Below are 19,816 nucleotides of genomic sequence, written 5' to 3' on the forward strand. Positions count from 1 at the left end.
TGCATGCTTCTCATTATCTAAAATGCAGCTCATTTTTGAAACGAGCTATCTTGTAGTACCATTAGCTCAATAAGCTGTTGTCATTTCAGAGTACATTAAAAATGACATGATGGGTCTCCATATTTATCAATGACTTGTGAATTAAATGTGCTCCATTTACAAATACAGATTTTTTTTTATTCCCAGCCTTGCAAACAAACAGCCTGAGCTCTGAGAATCAAAATGGATTCTCTCTTTTTTGGCTACTCATAGCCACAACAGAACTGGAAGCCAAAATAGGCCACTGATTCCTGCCAAACTCCGCGGTCTTCAGATCATCATCTCAGCAACACCTGTGCAAACCCATGGTCTTCAGTGAGGATTAAGAGATGGAACTGACTGGTTCTGTAACTGGAACCCAGGAAACAAGGAGGAAAAAAAATCCATCTTAACCATGCTGCAGCTAAGAGAAAGTAACAAATAAATTGTAGCAAAACTCATTCTTATCACTTAAATGACTAGATATAACCCAGAATACAGGGGAGTAGCTGTTCTTGGTAAGTGTGACGCCACACATGGTGACAAAGTGATTAAGGAGCTACTGTGAGCCAGGCTGACTCCGCCCCTCCAGCCCTGTCAATCATGCAAGGGGCACAATAGGGGTTTAAAAGCAGGAAGATCAATTCAAGTCAGTTGGCTCTGGAAGAGCATGGACAGCAGCTCTACAGCTCCCAAGAGGAACCCCTGAAGAGCTTCAGGGAAACTGCCCTCAAGAAGGGCACTCACCAATGCCATGCCCCTACAAGGAGGCAGCAGACTCCAGTCTACCAGCCACACAGATTAGCCCCAGCAAGCCCCACTGCAAGCTGTTTTGCATTTTTATTTGGGCATAAGCTTTCGTGGGTAAAAAAACCCCACTTCTTCAGGCGCATCTGGATAGTCTGGATCCAGACTAACACGTGGATCCAGACTAACACGGCTACCCATTGATGTTTTGCATTTGGTACTCCAGCCCTCCCCAGTGAATCTGGGGCTCCTCTGAAAGGATATGGGGAGTGGGAGCCAGCAGTCCCTGCCCCCTTAAAATGCAGACAGACTCTCTGGTATAGTTTAGTATTGAGAAGAAAGACCACTGTTCATGCGCACTGTGGGACCCCATTGACTTTGCCAGCCAGAGGCACCCGTCAGCAACCCAAGGATCAGGACAGTAAGAAAGGGATATTTTTATAGTCACTTTTCAGAGTAGAGCTGCACTTTAAGTGTTCGAACTGAGAGGAGAAAATAACTGAGTTATACAGCAAAGAGTTCAGTCAAAAGTCTGCAGAAATGTTTACTTTGTTACAGTGAACAGTAATGTCTCTCTACGATTTATAATCCATACCCCTTTCCTTTATGGAAGCCGTCAGGGTGATTACTACTACAGCAGAAACACTTATCACTTCAAGCAGGAGAATAAAGATGGAAAAAGCGGAAACTAGGAAGTAACAAATAAGGGCCGTTCGCCACAAACTGGAGGGGAGAAATGATTACGTATTATTAACAAATGTGGAGGGAGATGCTGGGAGAGCTACATGGCAAGTGATGTGCAGTGTTTTTATTTGCAGAAGTGCAGGTGACCAGCATTCCCACAATACAAGCAAGTGACTGTGTACCATGCCACCCACGTATATAACACAGGGCCACAGGCTTCACACTACACAGTTACATTAGATGTTCTAGCAGACACAAAAGGAAACTTATCTCAGCAGCACAAATGGCCACAGATCACTGATTTTTACATTTAAGGAGAAGACCCTGCTGCTGCCATGAATAACTGAGCCATCACTAGACTGAAAGGATAATACAGTCACTGACTCCGGCCCACACAGAACGCTCTCCCAAAAGCACAAATAAAAATAACTAAGCAAGACAACGTAAATGGACATAATGGTTGACTGAACGAAATACTGCCCTGGTGTCCAACAGTACGGTTAAGATGAAAGAAGAGGTCTGATCACCGGTGGAGGAGTTATTGAATTGTGGTCAGGAACAAGAACAGCACCTAGGAAACCAGGAGATTCTCCTAAAACCCTAGTCAAAGAGGAAGAGCAGTGCTCACCAATGCTTACAGATACGTTCACTTTAGTGTGACATTTTAAAAATTATTTTAGATTTGAAAGGATTACCCTCCAGAATGGAATCAGCAGTGCTATCGAAAGGCCAAAATCCTTCAGAGCTAGATCCACAACATCTCCTTTATAGCTAGAACACACTGGACAGAGGCAGGCAGGTCACAAAAGCTAAGCAGGAACAAACACGGTTACTGCTCGACCGGAGCCGTCTAAAGAAAACTCAGGAACTGCCATATTAGTATTGGCAACACTTTCATTGGTACCTCTGACTCAGCACTGAGCCAGTGCCCCAGCATGGTTCAGGGTGGGTGGGAACGAGGCACCTTCAGATGAGAGCTTCACTGTTTGAGATTTGGGACCACTGGGCACTATTCACAAGGATAGGGGCTTTAGAACGAATCCAGGCTACCAAGGTTAACCTTGTTAGGAGTCAGTACTTTCCCTCTACTTTCAACTGGATATTGAGCCTTCGCTGCCTCTCTAAACCAGTTTTGTAAGGTTGCTGGTGCAAAATGCTCTTGGCTGCCTCTTCCCTTGGGGGCCCCATTCCAGCAATAGGAGAAGCCTAGCTTTGTATGAGTCTAAAGCACTCTGGGATCACTTGGGTGGAAAGGTGCATTGAAAGAGTTTGGGGGTTGGGTCCAGTTTAGTGATGCGGGAGTCACCGCTTTAAGAATCCCCTTTCTGCTGAACTGCTCTTCTGGAGTGTTCCAAAAATAAAAGGGGGAGACAGCAGGATATTGCATCTAGCGGAGTAAAGTGCAGCCTGGAAGTCAGGAGCTCCCTAGTTCTAATCCCAGCTCTGTTGCTGTATGGGCTTGGAAAATGTCAATTATTGTTCCTCGTCTCCCCAGCTAGACAACAGGATACTTCCTTTGTGGGGTGAGGGTGAATATTTGTACAAGCTTTGAAAACGTAAAGCACTATAGAAAAGCGTTACAAACAGGTGAATTAAATACAGGACACTACATTATGAAACATTCACAAAAATAAAAGACCCAAGACAAAGAAACTAGGGACAGTCATTTTGGACTTTGATACTAGAAATGCCATTACAGTTTAGGGATGCCACATTCAAAGTTTTTTAAAACGACTCTTCAAATAAATGCAAGACCACCACTATAGTTAAGTGTGGTACAGTAACTCCTCACTTAAAGGCATCTCAGTTAACGTTGTTTCGTTGCTGATCAATTAGAGAACATGCTCGTTTAAAGTCGCACAATGCTCCCTTATAACGTTGTTTGGCAGCCACCTGCTTTGTCCACTGCTTGCAGAAAGAGCAGCCCGTTGCAGCTAGCTGGTGGGGGCTGGGAACTAGGGTGGACTGGCAGCCCCCCTATCAGCTCCCCGCTCCCCTAAGTTCCCTGTGCAACAGCCGCCCAGCAGGCTATTAATTGCCAGCAGTTCAGCTGTCCCTCCTCCCACTGCCATGTGCTGCTCCTGCCCTCTGCCTTGGAGCTGCTCCTGGGAGCCTCCTGCCTGCTGGGGGGGGGGGAAGGGGAGAAAGAGGGGGGCTAATATCAGGGTGCTCCCCTCCCCTCTGCCCCCCGCTTACCCCCATCTCCATTGAGCGGGGGGGGGGGAAGAAGACACGACAGGGCTCAGGACAGAGGGAGCTTGCTAGCAGCAGCTGCAGTCTCAACTTGCTGATCTACTTAAAAAGGCAATGTACTTAGAGTGGGTTCAGCGTACTTAAAGGGGCAATGCGCATCTCCGTCTGCCATGCTGTCTCCTCTTCCTCCATTTGTGCTGCCTTGTAGAGTGTGAGGCTACTTTAAGAACAATGTATTAACCCTTGAGGGCTCAGCTGAGTGCTTGATCATCATTTAACAGTAAGGCATTCCCGGGGAAATATCCCACCCTCTGACTTCACCATCTCAACCAAGCTTCACAATCATCATTGCTGTGTACAGTATTAAATTGTTTGTTTAAAACTCTGTGTGGGGGGGGGGGCGGGGGGGGGGAGAAATTGGATTCGCTTAACATCGTTTCGCTTAAAGTCGCATTTTTCAGGAACATAACTACAACGTTAAGCGAGGAGTTACTGTACAAAGTTTGCATCTTCTATGCCAAACTGGTGGGTTTTCAACCTGCCATAATCCTAGCAGGTTTTTTTAAATGTAATCTTTTAATTAGTTAAGGATTTACAGTAAGTCTCAAGTGTTGATACACAGCTTAATATTAACTCAGTACAACTACGAGAAATTAAATCCTTTTCATAATCCATTACCATTTAGGATGAGCAATACATCACGGTAACAATTTATGATAGTTCAATAGATGTGGTTTTAAATTTAGTACATAATGAAGCCAATCCAGAAAGGCGAATTAAAAGATTAAGATTTTAGCAGGCTGGATGGTTTAGGCTAAGAGATGCATGCTCAATAGTCAAGTCCTTTAGCAGGCAGTAGGTTAACTTTACCAAATAAAGTCATCTAGCTGTTTCATGCCTTCCAAAACAAAGTTTCTGAAAGAGATGGGCAAGAAACTTCTGTGATTAAGTCCAGAAGAAATGGATAAGCAGCAAGGAAAAATAGTTGCTAAAAGTGACAGTGTTATTAAATCATTTGAATGTCTTTTACAACTGATTCTCTGCCAGGAAAGGGCAGTTGGTCAGAGGAAACAGTTCATGGATTACAGTAAAAATATGTGCAGAGAACAGCTGCTTCCTCTGATTTTGTGTTGTGCTTAGTAAGATCACAACTGAAAACAGGGAAGCAGCATCAGATTGCACAAGTGAAAGCGATTCCACTATCTGCATGCTGAGGAAGGGGTTTGGAGAAGGAAATCAGATCACAAAGGCTGGGTTTGAAATGCTAATTGACCACGAATTTTTTTACTTCAGAGATGCACTGCTCAGAGTGGGACAGGACTTTATTTCTACTCTCCCTACAATAAACTCAGTCTCACAAACCTAGAACTTATCGCTGAAACTTAATGTGAACTGCTGTGGCCACCGAACACCCATCCATAGCCATGCCAGATGGTCACATAAGAGGCTGTTAGAATGAAAAAAATATGGCAGGATGTAATGAAAGTGTATTGCTCATTCCTGACCATGACAAATGGCTATTAGTCATCCAGCCAACCAACCAAGGCATCCATGGCTAATCCTCATAATGAGGACTGTGACTCCCGAAAGGCCCACTGTGCTGTGTGTCACAGCGACAACCAAGCTAGTGAAACCTTTAAAGCATTCACAGCTAAACACGGCAGTTGGATTTTCCTTACATCTTCCAGAAATCACATACAATGCTCTGCTGCAGCTCGGCTGATCATTAGTTATTTCTACAGCTCCATAGGTGTGCATGGTACTTTAGAGATCTAGGTATGTGCTCTGAAGTGTCTAAATCTAAGTCGATATACAGACAAAGAGGAAGGGAAGAAGGGCTGCAGCAATGGACAGGAATGTTTCTCGCAAAACAAATCCACTCTGAACAATCAATCTGAATGAGATGCAGAGCTTTAAAGCCATGTTATTCTTGTGCCCCAGCAGATTTGGTATTAGTGCTCAAGGTACTCTGGAGAGTTTCAGGAGTGTCATCAGCCTAGTGTAGTTTGCAGCAGTAACAAGGTTTATTTCATGCCCGCAGGGAGACTAGAAATGAAGCAGTGGGATGACTTCATTGTTTGTGCCATGTGCTTATAGCTGACCAGAAAAGGAGAGAGAGATAAGGGCTGGTTACAATGGACTCTACAACTAAAATAGTTCCAAGGGACGCTTTGCACTGGAAAATCTATGCTAATCCCCAGAATCCTCCACAAAATTAGCGGTAGCAATCAGCTGCTCTCACACACGCTGACTTTTTAAACAAAACAAAGGGCTAACTCCCGTTGCAATGAACGGTGTTCAGCATGGCTGCTCCAGTTCAGGTACCGAACATCTGATTGCTACTCCTGCATTCTGGAGAAAAACCCTGCACAACTTTCCAGAATTAAACCTCTCAGCTGTTTAAATTTGCACCCTCCCCTATCCCACCAAAAGGGTTTCAATGGAGTTTAGAAACAAACTCACGCAAGAGGAAGAAGTGTTGTCCTGTGATGACAGCAGGGGTCAGGAGACTTGGGTTCTAGAGCCCATTCTGCTGCTACAAGGAGACCTCGAAAATACTTCAAAGTGATCACTGAATTTATCATCTAGAGTTTGGGCAGAAAAACATTCTCGGAGTCAACAGACCACTAGGCTTTGGGCAACATGGTATTGCCATGTGAGGGAATCAGTCTGAGCTCTTAACTTGGCTGGAAGCACTATAGGAGAAAGCCATTCGAGCAACCCCACGCAGGTGACCATTAAGTGGTGTTCACATGCTCCAGTGGGAGCCATATCCAACCCTACTTGTCTACTAGCCAGGTTGGACCAATATAGGGCTGTTAAAAAAGCAGACAAGGAAGGAGAGGGCTAGGGGGAGAGATAGCTTAGTGGTTTGAGCATTGGCCTGCTAAACCCAAGGTTGTGAGTTCAATCCTTGAGGGAGCCATTTAGGGATCTGGGTCAAAAAATCTGTCTGGGGATTGGTCCTGCTTTGAGCAGGGGTTGGACTAGATGACCTCCTGAGGTCCCTTCCAACCCTGATATTCTATGATTTCTATGAAAGAACAGGATACATTTGGACAGATCACAAAAAAGTATCAAATTCTAACCAGTTCTGTAAAACTAGTTTTGCATCTGGATTTGCAGTTTGCTTATACCAGAAATTTTAAATGGCTGAAGTGCTGGACCAGGATTTTCAAGATTTCACTGTCAATTTTCCCAGCATTGCTATAAATACATATGAGAGGGCAGGGCAGAGACTGAGGAATCTGATCTGCAGGTGATAATTCCACGTTGGGCAAGTATCCATGTACTGACTCTCAGCAGTGCCAGTTAACCATGCCAGTCCCCCTTCATGCCAGCGTGCCCATAAACTGCCAGGAGCAGCTCCTTCAGTGTATTTCCATTTGTTCCTCAGACTTTAAGACTCTGAAATAATCTAGCATCGGTAGTTGCTTTCAACCTGACTGGTGCCTGAATGCAAGTGAGACAGTCTTGCCAAGTATTTTAAAGTCCCCTGAGTTTCTCCAATAAGTGGATAAAAAAAACCATCTTTAATTCTGGTCTCTTCCCACTAAAACACAAAGGCACATAGCTAGACAGAGGTTTATCAAAAATGAGGGAAGAGCCCTCCTCCCGGGCTTCAATCTCGCATGCCAAATTTTAACCTAAAAAACCGAGACATTTTCATGGATAAGATTAAGTGTTGACAGCCCCTCAATGGCAGCATAACTTAAATAAGTCATAGCCCATTTTAATTCATGTCCTTCCATCACCACTTCATCTAAACAGCTGGAAGGGTTCACTGAATCTCGGCCAGAGCAGAAACACTTGATTCATTCTCACACTCACACTCTCTCTCTCTCTCTCTCACACACACACACCCCCCATGGCTGAATCATGAGACACAGTAACATGACAGATTATCAGCATTTCTTGGGTGTGCAAGCACCTTATACATGTTATTTGTAATAGTAGGTTCAGGATTTCGATGGAAATGCTGCCAGTTTAGAAACACAAACACACAAAGGACAAATCTAACAAAAGGTTTAGACAAATGGGACCGAGTAAGGCCTCAGTCACATGCACAAGTAACAGGCATCATCCCCCTCTCTCAAAGACCTTACTCTACATGATTTCAGCTGTAGGCAGCCGCCTTAGGAAAGATCAGTTTAAGTAAAGAAGAGGAACCTTTTGCCACAGCTTTTTTTTAAAAAGGCAAGCTGCAAAGATTTTGTAAAGAGAGAGAAAAAAATGTCTCAAATTACTCTGGGGATGTGTGGACTTAACCGTTAGAGTACACGGATGTGTTAAACCCAGATATTTTCAAGTCACTTCCCCCAGTCTATCAGGAAACATAGGAGTTTTCCCCCTTTTTCTAGAGCAGAGATCATCTGCCAAGATTAGGCGGGCATAGCCCACACAGCCCAGTGCCTTCAACCATGGATGCAGGTGGATCTCTGTGCTGTTCAGCTTCAATCCTCTGCCCAAAGCTAAATAAGTACATTGCGCTGTACAGAACAGGAGGCGGCATGGCCTCTGCCCTAATGTGGTTAAGAGACGAGACCAAGTCCTGTGTTCAAAGTGCAATGTTTCATCCACAGCAGCTGATCATCACACAACTGCTTAAAATATCCACTACAGATGGTGGTACCTATGAAAGACTGCCAAAAAAACCCACAGCAGCAAGGCTCAGAGCCCGGGTCAACTGATTTGGGCTCGCAGGGCTCAAAACAGCGGTGTAGATATTCCCACTCAGGCTGGAGCCCAGGCTCTGAGACCCATCCCCCAAGCCAGGTTTCAGAGTGCAGGCAGGAACATCTACACTGCTATTTTTAGCCCCGGAGCCTGAGTCATTGATCTGGGGTCTGAGACTCACTCCCGCAGGGTTGCATGTGTTTTTTGGTTTGGGGATTGTTTTTTTGCAGTATAGATGTACCCTTAATGAGTTAGGGTCTTTGGTACAGTAATGACTCTGTGGTCTTATGCAATGAGCTGTGAAAGCACTCCTAACGAACACCCAGCAAATGGAACAGCAAGTTAACGGGACAAAATCCCAGCACACCTCAGTTCCATTCCCATCAAAGATCTCAATCGGGTGTGAACAGGAGTGTTTCTTCCCCACTTTTCTGCCTTACTGGTTCTTAATTCCATGAATGAAGACAAACGGTCCTGCCTTGCTACGCTGGAGAAGTAGCTGTAAATCTGGCCCAACAGTTCATGCCTAGGAGCAAGCGGGAGCTGAAGTTACTGTGGCTGCAGCATGCTCAGTTCAGCACAAGGCTTGATGAAGCTCAATAGCGACCCCTGACAGTAGATTAAGGCTAAAATGTGGATTAGCTCAAAAAATCCGATCCCATGGTGCTCGGGCCACACACGGACTTTGGACAGAGATTTCTGGACAATGACGTCTGGCTAGATTTCATGGAAGAAAGATTAAAAATTAGAGATTAACTCATGGGGATCTTTAGTGATGTTTATCTGAGGTGTCCTCTCCTACACACCCCAAGTGATGGGTTGGGAAGAGAGGCAAAGGAAATGAAGGCCTAACTCTTAAAAGCAAGGAAGTTGCAAGGTTAAAGACATGGTAGCTACAACATGCTGTGCTTTGTTCATGCAGTCTGCCTGGTGGGTAAAACCTACAGCACCACATCTCACTGCTGTGCGTAGGCAACACAGCATCTATGCAACGCAGTGGGAAACGAAGGTGTTTGGTTCCATAATTTCCTGGCTATGGCCAGTATAAAATCGGAGTCTTAGTATTATAAGCATGTAGCTGTATGTGGTTAATTCCATTTGATGCTTCTCTTTTGAAAGACCAAACCATGGTCTAAAATGGGCTCTCTCGCTCTCTCTAGCACTGGAAAGGGTGAATTCTCTACATATGCATGCACAAAAAATTACAAGAAACTCAGACAAAGCATTTCAACGGCAAGCCAGAAAGGAAAGAATCAGCTGCACAAGTCCTACTACTAAACCAGCATCGGGATTTGTTTTGCTGGTAAAACAGCATGAATGAAGACAATCTGTAGACCTCCACCCACTCACCCAGTAGCTGCCAGAGGGGGCCTCATGACAATCTCCCCCTTCCCCCCAAAACTGGCTGCAAGCACAGGGCTGCGTGGCTCAGAGACTAAAGCACTAGCCACTTCACATCCAGCCAGCTGTTCTAAATAAAAATGGAAAGCATGGTTTAAAATCTCTTTGCATCGGTTAGACTGTCACTCCGAACTGTGCTGGTAAAGCAACCCAGGCGGGGCAGACGCCACAGAGGGGTTACACCACCAGCCCAGCTCCCACTCGAGCCAGCACCACCATTCACCCCAAAAAGGCATCTGAGGAACAAACGTGGGGTTTGAAAACAGCTCAGTGTAATTAGACTGCTAAGTGATGCAGTGCACACTATAAATCCAAGCAGAGCTTGCTGCAATTCCAGGCATCAGCCACATCCCTCCCTTCCTCAAAAGGGTAGGGAGAGCCAAGGATCCAGCAGGGATGTTTTAACAGTATTGATTTCCACTCCTTTTTTCCAATCCCTGTCCATATTACATTTCAAGAGGCGCTGCCAAGAGCTCGTCACATGTGAAGACTCGCCTACGAACAGCAGAAACTCACAAAAAAACAAAACGGGGCTGTCAGTAACCCCTTCGGCACGTGATCACATCCAGGAATCTAAGAGTTAACTAGCCCGTACACTTGTCTCAGAGAGGCTTTGCTCTGTACAGTACGGCCCCTATCCCACCATCCTCCAGTCCTAGCCCAAAGTGGCCAATCAAAGCAAAGGGTGGGAATTATTCGGGATGTCTGACAGCCCAAAGAGCTGTAATGACCATATATGGTAAAAACCACTGTCAGGAGCCCTGCAGTGCCTGCTGCTGTTAGACATATCAGTGAAATGCAGCAGCAGAGGCAGGGCCAAGGAGAAGCACAAAGAAGAATAAGCCGCTCATCACTGGGGTGGGGTGGGGGGAGGGAAGAGCCATTCATCTGCCAGGGCAGTGTCAAAATCACTCAGTATAATCAAATATCGCCCCCGGGGGACATTGTGTGGGGCTCTGTGCCTGGACTTCGGGCTCATTGTGACCATTTTTATTTAAAAATACGGCAAACATTCCTTGGGAGCAAATATAAAAGCCATTTGCTTGCACTTCATATGGTAATGAGACTATAGAGCGCTGGGACTGAGCCAGTCCGGGTCCTAATTATTCAGCACCTGGTGCCTCCTCCATCCCCTCGGCTCACCCCCACCACCATCCATTTCACATTTCCAGGTGCCACCCCGGAGCAGACAGATTTACAAGAGCCACGAGCCAGAATCAAAGGGCAGGCGGGCGCTGAACACGCTTCACTAACAGTAGCGTTTTATTTCACTGCAGCGCCTGCCTTTCATCCCGAAGTGCTTCGCGATCCACATGCACGCAGCCCCACTGAAAGGAAGCTGCCTCGGGAGCGGAGGACAGCACGCAAAGCCTGCTGCACAACTGTGCGGGAGAAGGAATTTTGGGGCAACCCCTTCTCTTGCAAGTTCCATGGTACCTTCATGCAGAGGGGCACTGCTTTTAAAGTCTGTGTGCGGTACTCAGTTGTTCCTCCTCGGAAGGATGAAGGGCTGACCCTGTTGGGATTTGAATAGGTGATTTCAGGAAGGCTAGAGGTATTTAAAATCATTAAGTCATCCCCCCGTGCTGCTAAAAACATGCATCCCCCTGAACTCTCTCCCACCTATGGCACAAGACATGCAATTGGATTGCCTGACCAGCTTGGACCTTAATACTAGTGGGAGAATACGATGTAGCCTCCACAGCCACACAAGGAAGGTTGGGAGGCAGCTCCAATCTCTGCCTGTGCATCCCCAGTGCGACGTTTTCACTTCGAACCCAAGAGGAACCATGAAACGGGTTTCGTTGGAAAGCTCCTAAGACTTCTTTAGAGATGTGTGCTGTATGAAGAGGATTCAAGTGCTGGGTGTGGACTGGCCACCAGTAGCATTAGGGCTCAGCTCCTGTGAGTGTCTCCACAGGAAGCTCCCACAGAAGGGGCCAAAAACAACTTCTGAGGTTCTACAGAAGCAGGTGGGGAATCCATCCTGGCCATCACAGAGGACCGTAGACAGGGGATGAGAGTGTGGGGGAGTCATGCAGGGATGGGGATGAATACTTGCTCAGGGAGCCCCTCATATGGCAGCATGTGGATGGTCTAGAGGGTCTGGTTCACTGATCCTCCCATTCCCCCCCAGTGAAGGGCACGTCACCATCCCATGTAGGCTACTTCAACCGCTGACTCCTCTTCATGCTCCCACTCGTGGTCTGGCTAGGTGCTGGGATCTGGTTTTGGCCCTGAATGCATTAAAATGTGCTCCACGCAAATAAAACTGCTGCAATTCAAGCATTTTATAGGATACTCTGCTTACAGAACATCAATGATAAGGTTTTAAACTCATAAGCAATTTAAGATTTGTTTACCAAAGTGCTTTAACCAGGGCTGCCCAGAGGATTCAGGGGGCCTGGGGCAAAGCAATTTTGGGGGCCCCTTCCATAAAAAAAAAGTTGCAGTACTATAGAATACTATATTCTCATGTGGGCCCCTGTGGGGCCCGGGACAAATTGCCCCACTTGCCCCCGCCCCTCCCCCCCGGCAGCCCTGGCTTTAACCAAAAATTTGAGTGTAGTGTATTTAGGTAATTAATCTGTATATATTCCACACATAGCTTTGCACATCCCTTTCACATGCAAAGAACTGCCGAAAAATCTGTGAAGAACTTGCCAAACTAGTGACACGATTCTAAAGAGCTGCAGGGCAGGTGTTTGGTTTAGCTGTGCTGGTGGAGATCTTCAATTAATAGTTCTGATGCTGGTAACGAAGCAAACAGACATACAAGCTACCCCAGAAAACCTTCTCCCATGGTGACAAAGTAACTCAGAGTATCAGAACTGAACTGGGAGTTTGAACATCTCGATTTCGGCAGTACAGACCCATTCTCAATCCCCGACTGGGCAAGGACACATCAAAGCCAGGTAGAAAGACCACCATACTGGCTGCAGCCATCACGGTCCAGGGTTTAGAGAGGCTGGTGTAAGCAGAAAGGTCTGTGCACCCCTTTGAATGTAAGCAGGCTGCAAATATGCTGGATCTGAGCCTCTGGGTGCTTTCCGCATTGTGTTGGCGTAGCTACGCTCTCCCAGCATGGCCTAGATGAGTCAGCTTGGCGTCAGCAATGTGGGCCTTCCATACACGAGAAGGTGGGGGAGGCATGTTTGCTCCAAGCTAGTAAGATGTTCCACGGGTGCTGGGACTCAAACCTGTTTGCTCCTGAACCAGTCAGACTTCTGCAGAATCAGAGAAAAATAATGCTCCATGGCAGAAGCCACAAATCAAAGATTTGTTATTTTACACAAGCTTTGCTTATCAACTGACAGCAACAAGTAGAGATGCTGTGGAGAAGAAATAAATGTTTCATTTCCTTTTAAAAAGGAGGGATATTCTAGGGCATGACAGATGCCTTGATAAATAAGGTCCCTGATAATGTTTATCCAATTGATAAGTCAGCCATCTCACCTCAACATTTAACATTCTTTAGCCTTTGCACTGTATATTATGTCAAATGTCCATGTAAGACTGTGGATAGCCACTTGAAAAGAACCAAAAACCTGTTACCACAAAATAAATAAATAAATAAAAAATAAAATTTATTGAAAATTTAGAAAACGTAAAGGAAAACACAAATTTGAGGGGGAAAAAGCTCTGTTTACTTTCAAGATTATACAGACTTTTTATAACATGGGTTTGGTCTAACCCTGCATAATAGGTCAAACCACATTACAAGTACTTTGCAGAGACCCACACACTAAGTGAGGAATTTAATAGTTACGTTGCAATTAAGCTGAGAAGGAGGTTCTCTCTCTACTGGCTCTGGCACCTCCCAGGTCTCTCAGGATTGCACAGAGTGTAGTTTTATGGAAATCATCAAAACACAAAAAATTTAAATCAGCCCTTTTGAAAGTGAACACAACGGCAAGGATGTTAGTTGAAGTCATTTGCGGACAGCTCAGTGAACGGCGGCAATCAAAAAATAAAATGTTCTGATGTTTAAGGAATGGAAGAGAATAGTGAAAATATTATAATGTGAATATGTAAATCAATGGTATGATACACACTTCACGTGAACGCTGTGCTTAATTCTGGTCACCCTATCTCAAAAGATATAGCTGAAGTAGGAGTGATCCAGAGATGGGCAAGACTTTGATAGGAAGAGACTGAAGACATTGGAAGTGTTTAGCTGAGACAGGAGAAGTGCAAGAGTGGTCATGATGAAAGGAATATAAAAGAATGAGTTACAAACAAGTAAAAAACGGCACCCCTAAAACAAGAACAAGGGAACATTCCATGAAACTGAAAGAAATTTTGAAGAGTAAGGAAATATGCAACACAATTAACTTATGGAACGCATTGCCTCAAGATATCACTGAGCCTAGTGCAGACGTCCTCAAACTGTGGGGCACGCCCGCCTAGGGGGACATGGAGGAACATTTGGAGGGGCGTGGCTGGGTCCAAGCCAGCTCCTATGGGGGGTAGGGAGGAAGTGCCACCCAGCTCTGTCCCACGCCCGGGGTCCTGCCCGCCAGCCCCACCCCCAACTATGGCCCCAGCCTAAGCCCGCTTACTCCTGTCCCTGTCCCCACCCCACCACCCAGCTGCAGCCCTGCTCACGGCCCCAGCTCCAGGAGGGAGGGGGACACAGATAGGAGTAAGGGGGGGGGCATGACCCTGAAAAGTTTGGGGACCACTGGCCTAGTGGGGAGATATATATATGAGAAAGGCTATAAACCCTCCTGCTTCATGGATTATGCCAACCGTTAACTGCTTGGGTTAGGAAGATACTTCTCGCCTGGTAGGTCATTCCCCAATCAAGCAGAGGAATACATCAGGTTCAGTTAAGTGTCAGATGTGATACTTGACTAGATGGACCACTGGTCTGAGCTGATAAGGCCATGCCTATGCTCCTAACTAATGTTTCCATGAAGCCAGAGTTACAGTTTTGGAGAGAGATCCCACATACGCACTTTTGCAGACTGGGCTATTCTTTTTTCTGTTTCCCCCCAATCATCCTGGACAAATATATGCTCTTGTTATGTCAGAATCTTAGCCCTCTTCCAAAATGAGGGTCCTCTTTTGAAGAGAAACTAGTGCTCTGAAACAAGAGTCAATGGCGCTGTATTCAGGGGTTTAGGTGGTGTTGTTTTTTTAAACAGAGAGCACATGAAGTGATCAAGCTGATAAGCTCATTTAAAGGATTTGTAACTGAAATTATGAAAGACTTACCAACTGACTGATAAAAGTCCATCATCAAAAGGGGAGCTTTGAATACTTCTTTCCAGCACAGAAAACCAAGGTATTTTGTGACCCACTGCAGAGATACCTTGGGGTGATGGTGTGTAAGGACTAAGGCTATGTCTACACTACAGCCTACGTCAGCAAAACTTGTCGCTCACGGATGTGAATATTCCACCCCCTGAGCGGCATAAGTGACATGAAGAAGTGCTCGTGTGCACAGTGCTATGTTGGCAGGAGAGCTGCTTCTGCCGCTCGCAGAGGTGCTTTTTATGCCAACAGGAGAGCTCTCTCCTGTCGGCATAGACTGTCTTCACCAGCAGCCACTGCAGCGCTTTACGTATAGACATACCCTTATTTTCATTTGCTATATCTATGAGACACCACCCTACTGCTTTATGTTTTATGCCATAGTTGCAAAGACTGTCATGAAGCCTTCCAGCACTGATCTCTTCCAACAGTCTCTCCCCATGTCCTTCCATCTAAGCAGTTATCCTGCATTCTGTATTTGCCTTTGGGACAATAGGTTTTGTACAGTGAGTGCGTATATTTATGAGGTTACAGAAATACCAGAGGTGGCCATCTAATACAGCTTCCCTGTAAGGTTATTTATCAGTTTTAGCTGCCTCTTGCTTGTACAGAATCTTAAAATATCTACCTGTCAGAGATTTGTGGCATGTCTCCCTGCTATCATACTCCAGCTGCTGACGATAACAGGGCTCTGGCTGAAGTGCAGTAGCAGTCTGCTCAGGGAATCATTCATGTGATCTCAGAGAATGGTTGAAGATGTGGCAGGAGCTGTTATCTCACTTGGGTTATTCTGGTATTATACCAGCATTGAACAGGTAGAGCCTAAAGTGAAAGACTATCCTAAAGAGCCAAACAGCAGATTGAACAGGAGGAGGTCATCTGATTCTTAGGGTACATCTATACATGGATTTAAAAACAGAAACAGTGACTGGCCTGGGTCAACTCGTTTGGGCTCGCAGTGCTCGGGCTCTGGACTGAACAAGTGTTGTGTAGACGTTCAGGCTCGGGCTGGAACCTGGGCTGTGGAACCCTACAAGGGTGAAAGGTCCCAGAGCTTGGGCTCCAGCCCAAATCTGATTGTCTACACAGCAATTTTTAGCCCCGCAGCCCAACTCACCTCACCCGGGCCAGCCGTGGCCATGCCACACACATGCTCAAAGACCTCTAGGCAACAGGGTCTTTAAGAATCAGCAACCTCTTTTTTCAGTTTTCATTCTTTATTTTGCCACCTAGCTGTTACTAGTCAAATGCAGAAAGTAATTAATGCACTGAGACCTATGAGATACCTGGGTATCAACTCCCACCTTTTCATGCTCTCTGTATGTGTATATATATCTCCTCAATATATGTTCCATTCTATGCATCCGAAGAAGTGGGCTGTAGCCCACGAAAGCTTATGCTCAAATAAATTTGTTAGTCTCTAAGGTGCCACAAGTACTCCTGTTCTTTTTGCGGATACAGACTAACATGGCTGCTACTCTGAAACCTGGGTATCTTGGAAAGCTAAAATCCTGATGGTAAAAGGATGAACCATCACTATAGCAAACAATTTCTTTGTGGTAGCACATCATTCTAATCATGCACTTTTTTCATACAGAGCTGGTCCAAATTAGTCAAGCAAACCATTTTTATTTACTGTGTTTCATTTAAAGGAAGCATTGGAATGATTACTGAGGCATGCAAGATTCCATCTAATGGCATCAGAAACTGGCATTTGTCATTCCAAAAAACAGCTCGGAAGTAAGACTTCCCAGGCTCAGTCTGGTTCATAAATAATGTTGAGATGATAGCTTCACTCTATGGAGGCAATAACGAGAAACTTTCAAAAGCACCTACCTTGTGCAAGGGCAGCACCAGGAACGCTCCACCACCACTAGCTTCTATGATTATTGCAACAAATTTGGGGTTTACTACACAAAAGGAACTATCCCAGGTAACACGGGAAACCCGGATGTCGTCATAACACTGGTCATTTTTCACTGCTTGCCCAAACACATGCCGAAATTTGCTCTGTCGTACCACTCGCCTCATTGTGTCTGCGGAGAAAGAGAACAGGAGTTTCAGAAAAACTTGGCCAGTTAAGTGCACGTTGTCTGGTCGGTTTTTCTAGAACCCACCTGCCTATGTATACTAGTGAACTCAAAGAGACAGCCAAGTACCCGGTATTGCAAGAGACACAGCAGCTTTCATTCATTACTCCTACTCATACAGATGCCCAGTTTCAGATCCTGGCCACTCTACAGTTCAAACAGTGCTAGTAACAACTGGTTTTAAAAGGGAAGTTCTATTTTTTAATAAGAAGTCAGAATTACATGGACTTGTACCAAGCATAACAGAATTGGATTTTTTTAACCAACATTGTATTTTACAACAAAAATGGTAAGACTAATTTTCCACAAAGAATGGCATTTTCCCTATTGTGTTTATATTCCTTTTATTCCAGTAAAAAAGCACCCAACTCAATGGGTTTTTCAGGTAAGTTTCTACAAATTTAAAAATTGTCTAGGGGCACGGGATAAGAAATGTATTTTGTTTTTGATTAATTTATTTACTTTCTAGGAAATGTAGATAAAACACAAACTCTCAGAAACAGAAATGGTTTCACAAGTTAGTATAAAGTAAGCTAGCTAACTCAAAAATTTTACTGAAAATAACTTTGTTTCCTAAGCAGGAAGAAGGGAAGCAAGCTAATGACTTGAATTAACTTTGTTAGCTTGTTTGCTTTGCTCCTCCTCTGCCTAAGGGTACGTCTACACTTACCTCTGGGTCCGACGGCAGGCAATCGATGTTCTGGGATCGATCCCGGAAGTGCTCGCCGTCAACGCCGGTACTCCAGCTCGGCGAGAGGAGTACGCGGCATTGACGGGGGAGCCTGCCTGCAGCGTCTGGACCCGCGGTAAGTTCGGACTAAGGTACTTCGAATTCAGCTACGTTATTAACGTAGCTGAATTTGCGTACCTTAGTCCGAAGTGGGGGGGTAGTGTGGACCAGGCCTAAGAAACTAATTGTCTTGAGTTAGAATAGAGGGAAGTTGACTGGCATGGAAAATTCCAGCCCCCTGCCTCTGCATAGACCACACCGGGGTAACACTTCATAGGAACACTGGGTCTCAAGGGGAGTGAGTGGCAGTATATTTTCCATTAGCATTTCCAACTTCCAGATTGATGTTTTTCGGTAAGTTTCAGAAGGGATCAAAGGAGTCCTCCCATTGTAGGAGAAATTGTGGAGGAGAAAATATCAGTTCACAGGTAAGTGAGGAACCTCCAGGTACCTTCTTGCCTTTAGAGATGTGAAAATGACTTCTGCAATGCCCAATCTCTGAGCAACAGAAATCAGAGTCCTGCTCTAAGTTTGCCTCTCCATAGGTCCATGGTTACACACCAGGACTGGGGAAATGCTGCTCCAGTTCACAAAGCTACTTGTTAAGAAAATATTGGTTCTGATTATTCCTGCAGTGAAGTGATAAACTGATTAAATGCTTTTGCACACCACAGTGGGTGTGCTTATGTGTGCATAGTCTGCCTGAAAGCAAAAATTATGAAAGGTTACTCAAAACACATATCCCATTTTAACTTCCAGAACTCTGCACGCAAGTACACTGCAAGACAGGCTTAAGAACTGCTTATTTGTAAAAAGTCTGGGAGCTAAAAAGTTAATGATCTGTACATCTGGAGTAAAGCTCTCACTAGAATTGGCCAAGTCATCGCACAATTAAAAGAAAATTTATATCACTCTTAATAGAAAAACTCAATTACTCAGTGAAGTACCTCAAGTTTCCACATAAATATGAGAAATTCTCTGCAATTTGTCTCTTTCCTGCAAAATCCCCATGCCTGTGGTGACAACGTCAAACACTGAGCACCAGGACTCTGGAGCAGGACATCTGCACAGCAGACTTGCCCCAAATCTAAAAATCTACAGATTATGCAGACCATCAATGTAAAGTGAAATGGCAGCACTGGTTAAATCTGCTGGACTGACAGCACTGGAGAAGGAAGCCACTAGTTCAGAGACACACCCCACACGGCAAAGCCAAAGCAGTGAGCAGAAGCTTCTACTAAAGTGCCACACATTGCCGGAATAAGGCAGGAGCTCAGCCTCCACGCCCAGGCACTCATGGGTTTCCTTTCAGAGACCAATAATACTTGTCCCAATTACTGTGGCGATTTCTGCAATGTGGATCTCTGTCTATCTAGGAATAGGACAGAGGCCACCAACTGCTTTCACACAGGCCAAACAGCTGTCGGATGGTAATGACTTGCAGCCACTGATGACCTTAACTGAGTTCAAACCAGCGACCTAGAGGCAAAAAGCTCTATATATTATTCCAAGTCTCTTGAGCTGTCCAGTCCAGACTTTTTTTTTTATTTTTAAAGTATTTCTCACTAGCATTATTTTTGTTGTACTAGCATCAAGCAGCTATTCAGTATATAGCAGTCTATCAAGAACATAATGAAATTGCCCAAATAGTTAGCCTTTCGCAGGCATATTTACAGCTCAGCTTCCTAGAGTCTCTTCTCCATCAGATAACATAACCCAAACCACTAGATCATGGATAGAGTCACCTATTTTCAAGTCTCTCCAATTCAGCCAGGAAACCTAAATGATTGTTTAAGACAGCACACACGGTCTCACCTACGCATGTACAGGAGGGGGTAAGGCTGTTTTCATCAGGGGTTCATTAAATTTCCCAAAATAAATTAGCTGGTTTTTAAACTACAGAAGTGCCACAGTTAGCACTTTATTACAAACGCCTGTAGCTTAAAAGAAAAGCAGCTGTCATTTTAAAAATAAAACTTCGTGGACAACTGGTGAATTTGAGATCTAGAGAAAAGAA

The 19,816-nt window shown here is 45.1% G+C and overlaps 1 protein-coding gene across 1 annotated transcript in view; it reads right to left on the reverse strand.

Moving 5' to 3' along the window:
- Positions 1-19,816, reverse strand: part of CORO1C (coronin 1C) — a 66,280-nt gene that overhangs the window by 26,243 nt on the left and 20,221 nt on the right. The window contains exon 2 of the mRNA XM_065417534.1: positions 16,816-17,015. Within this exon, the coding sequence (XP_065273606.1) occupies positions 16,816-17,010 (195 nt within the window). The 5' untranslated portion in view covers positions 17,011-17,015. The remainder of the gene's footprint in view (positions 1-16,815; positions 17,016-19,816) is intronic.

The sequence above is a fragment of the Emys orbicularis genome, chromosome 16 (genome assembly GCF_028017835.1).
Source record: "Emys orbicularis isolate rEmyOrb1 chromosome 16, rEmyOrb1.hap1, whole genome shotgun sequence".
Lineage (NCBI taxonomy): Eukaryota > Metazoa > Chordata > Testudines > Emydidae > Emys > Emys orbicularis.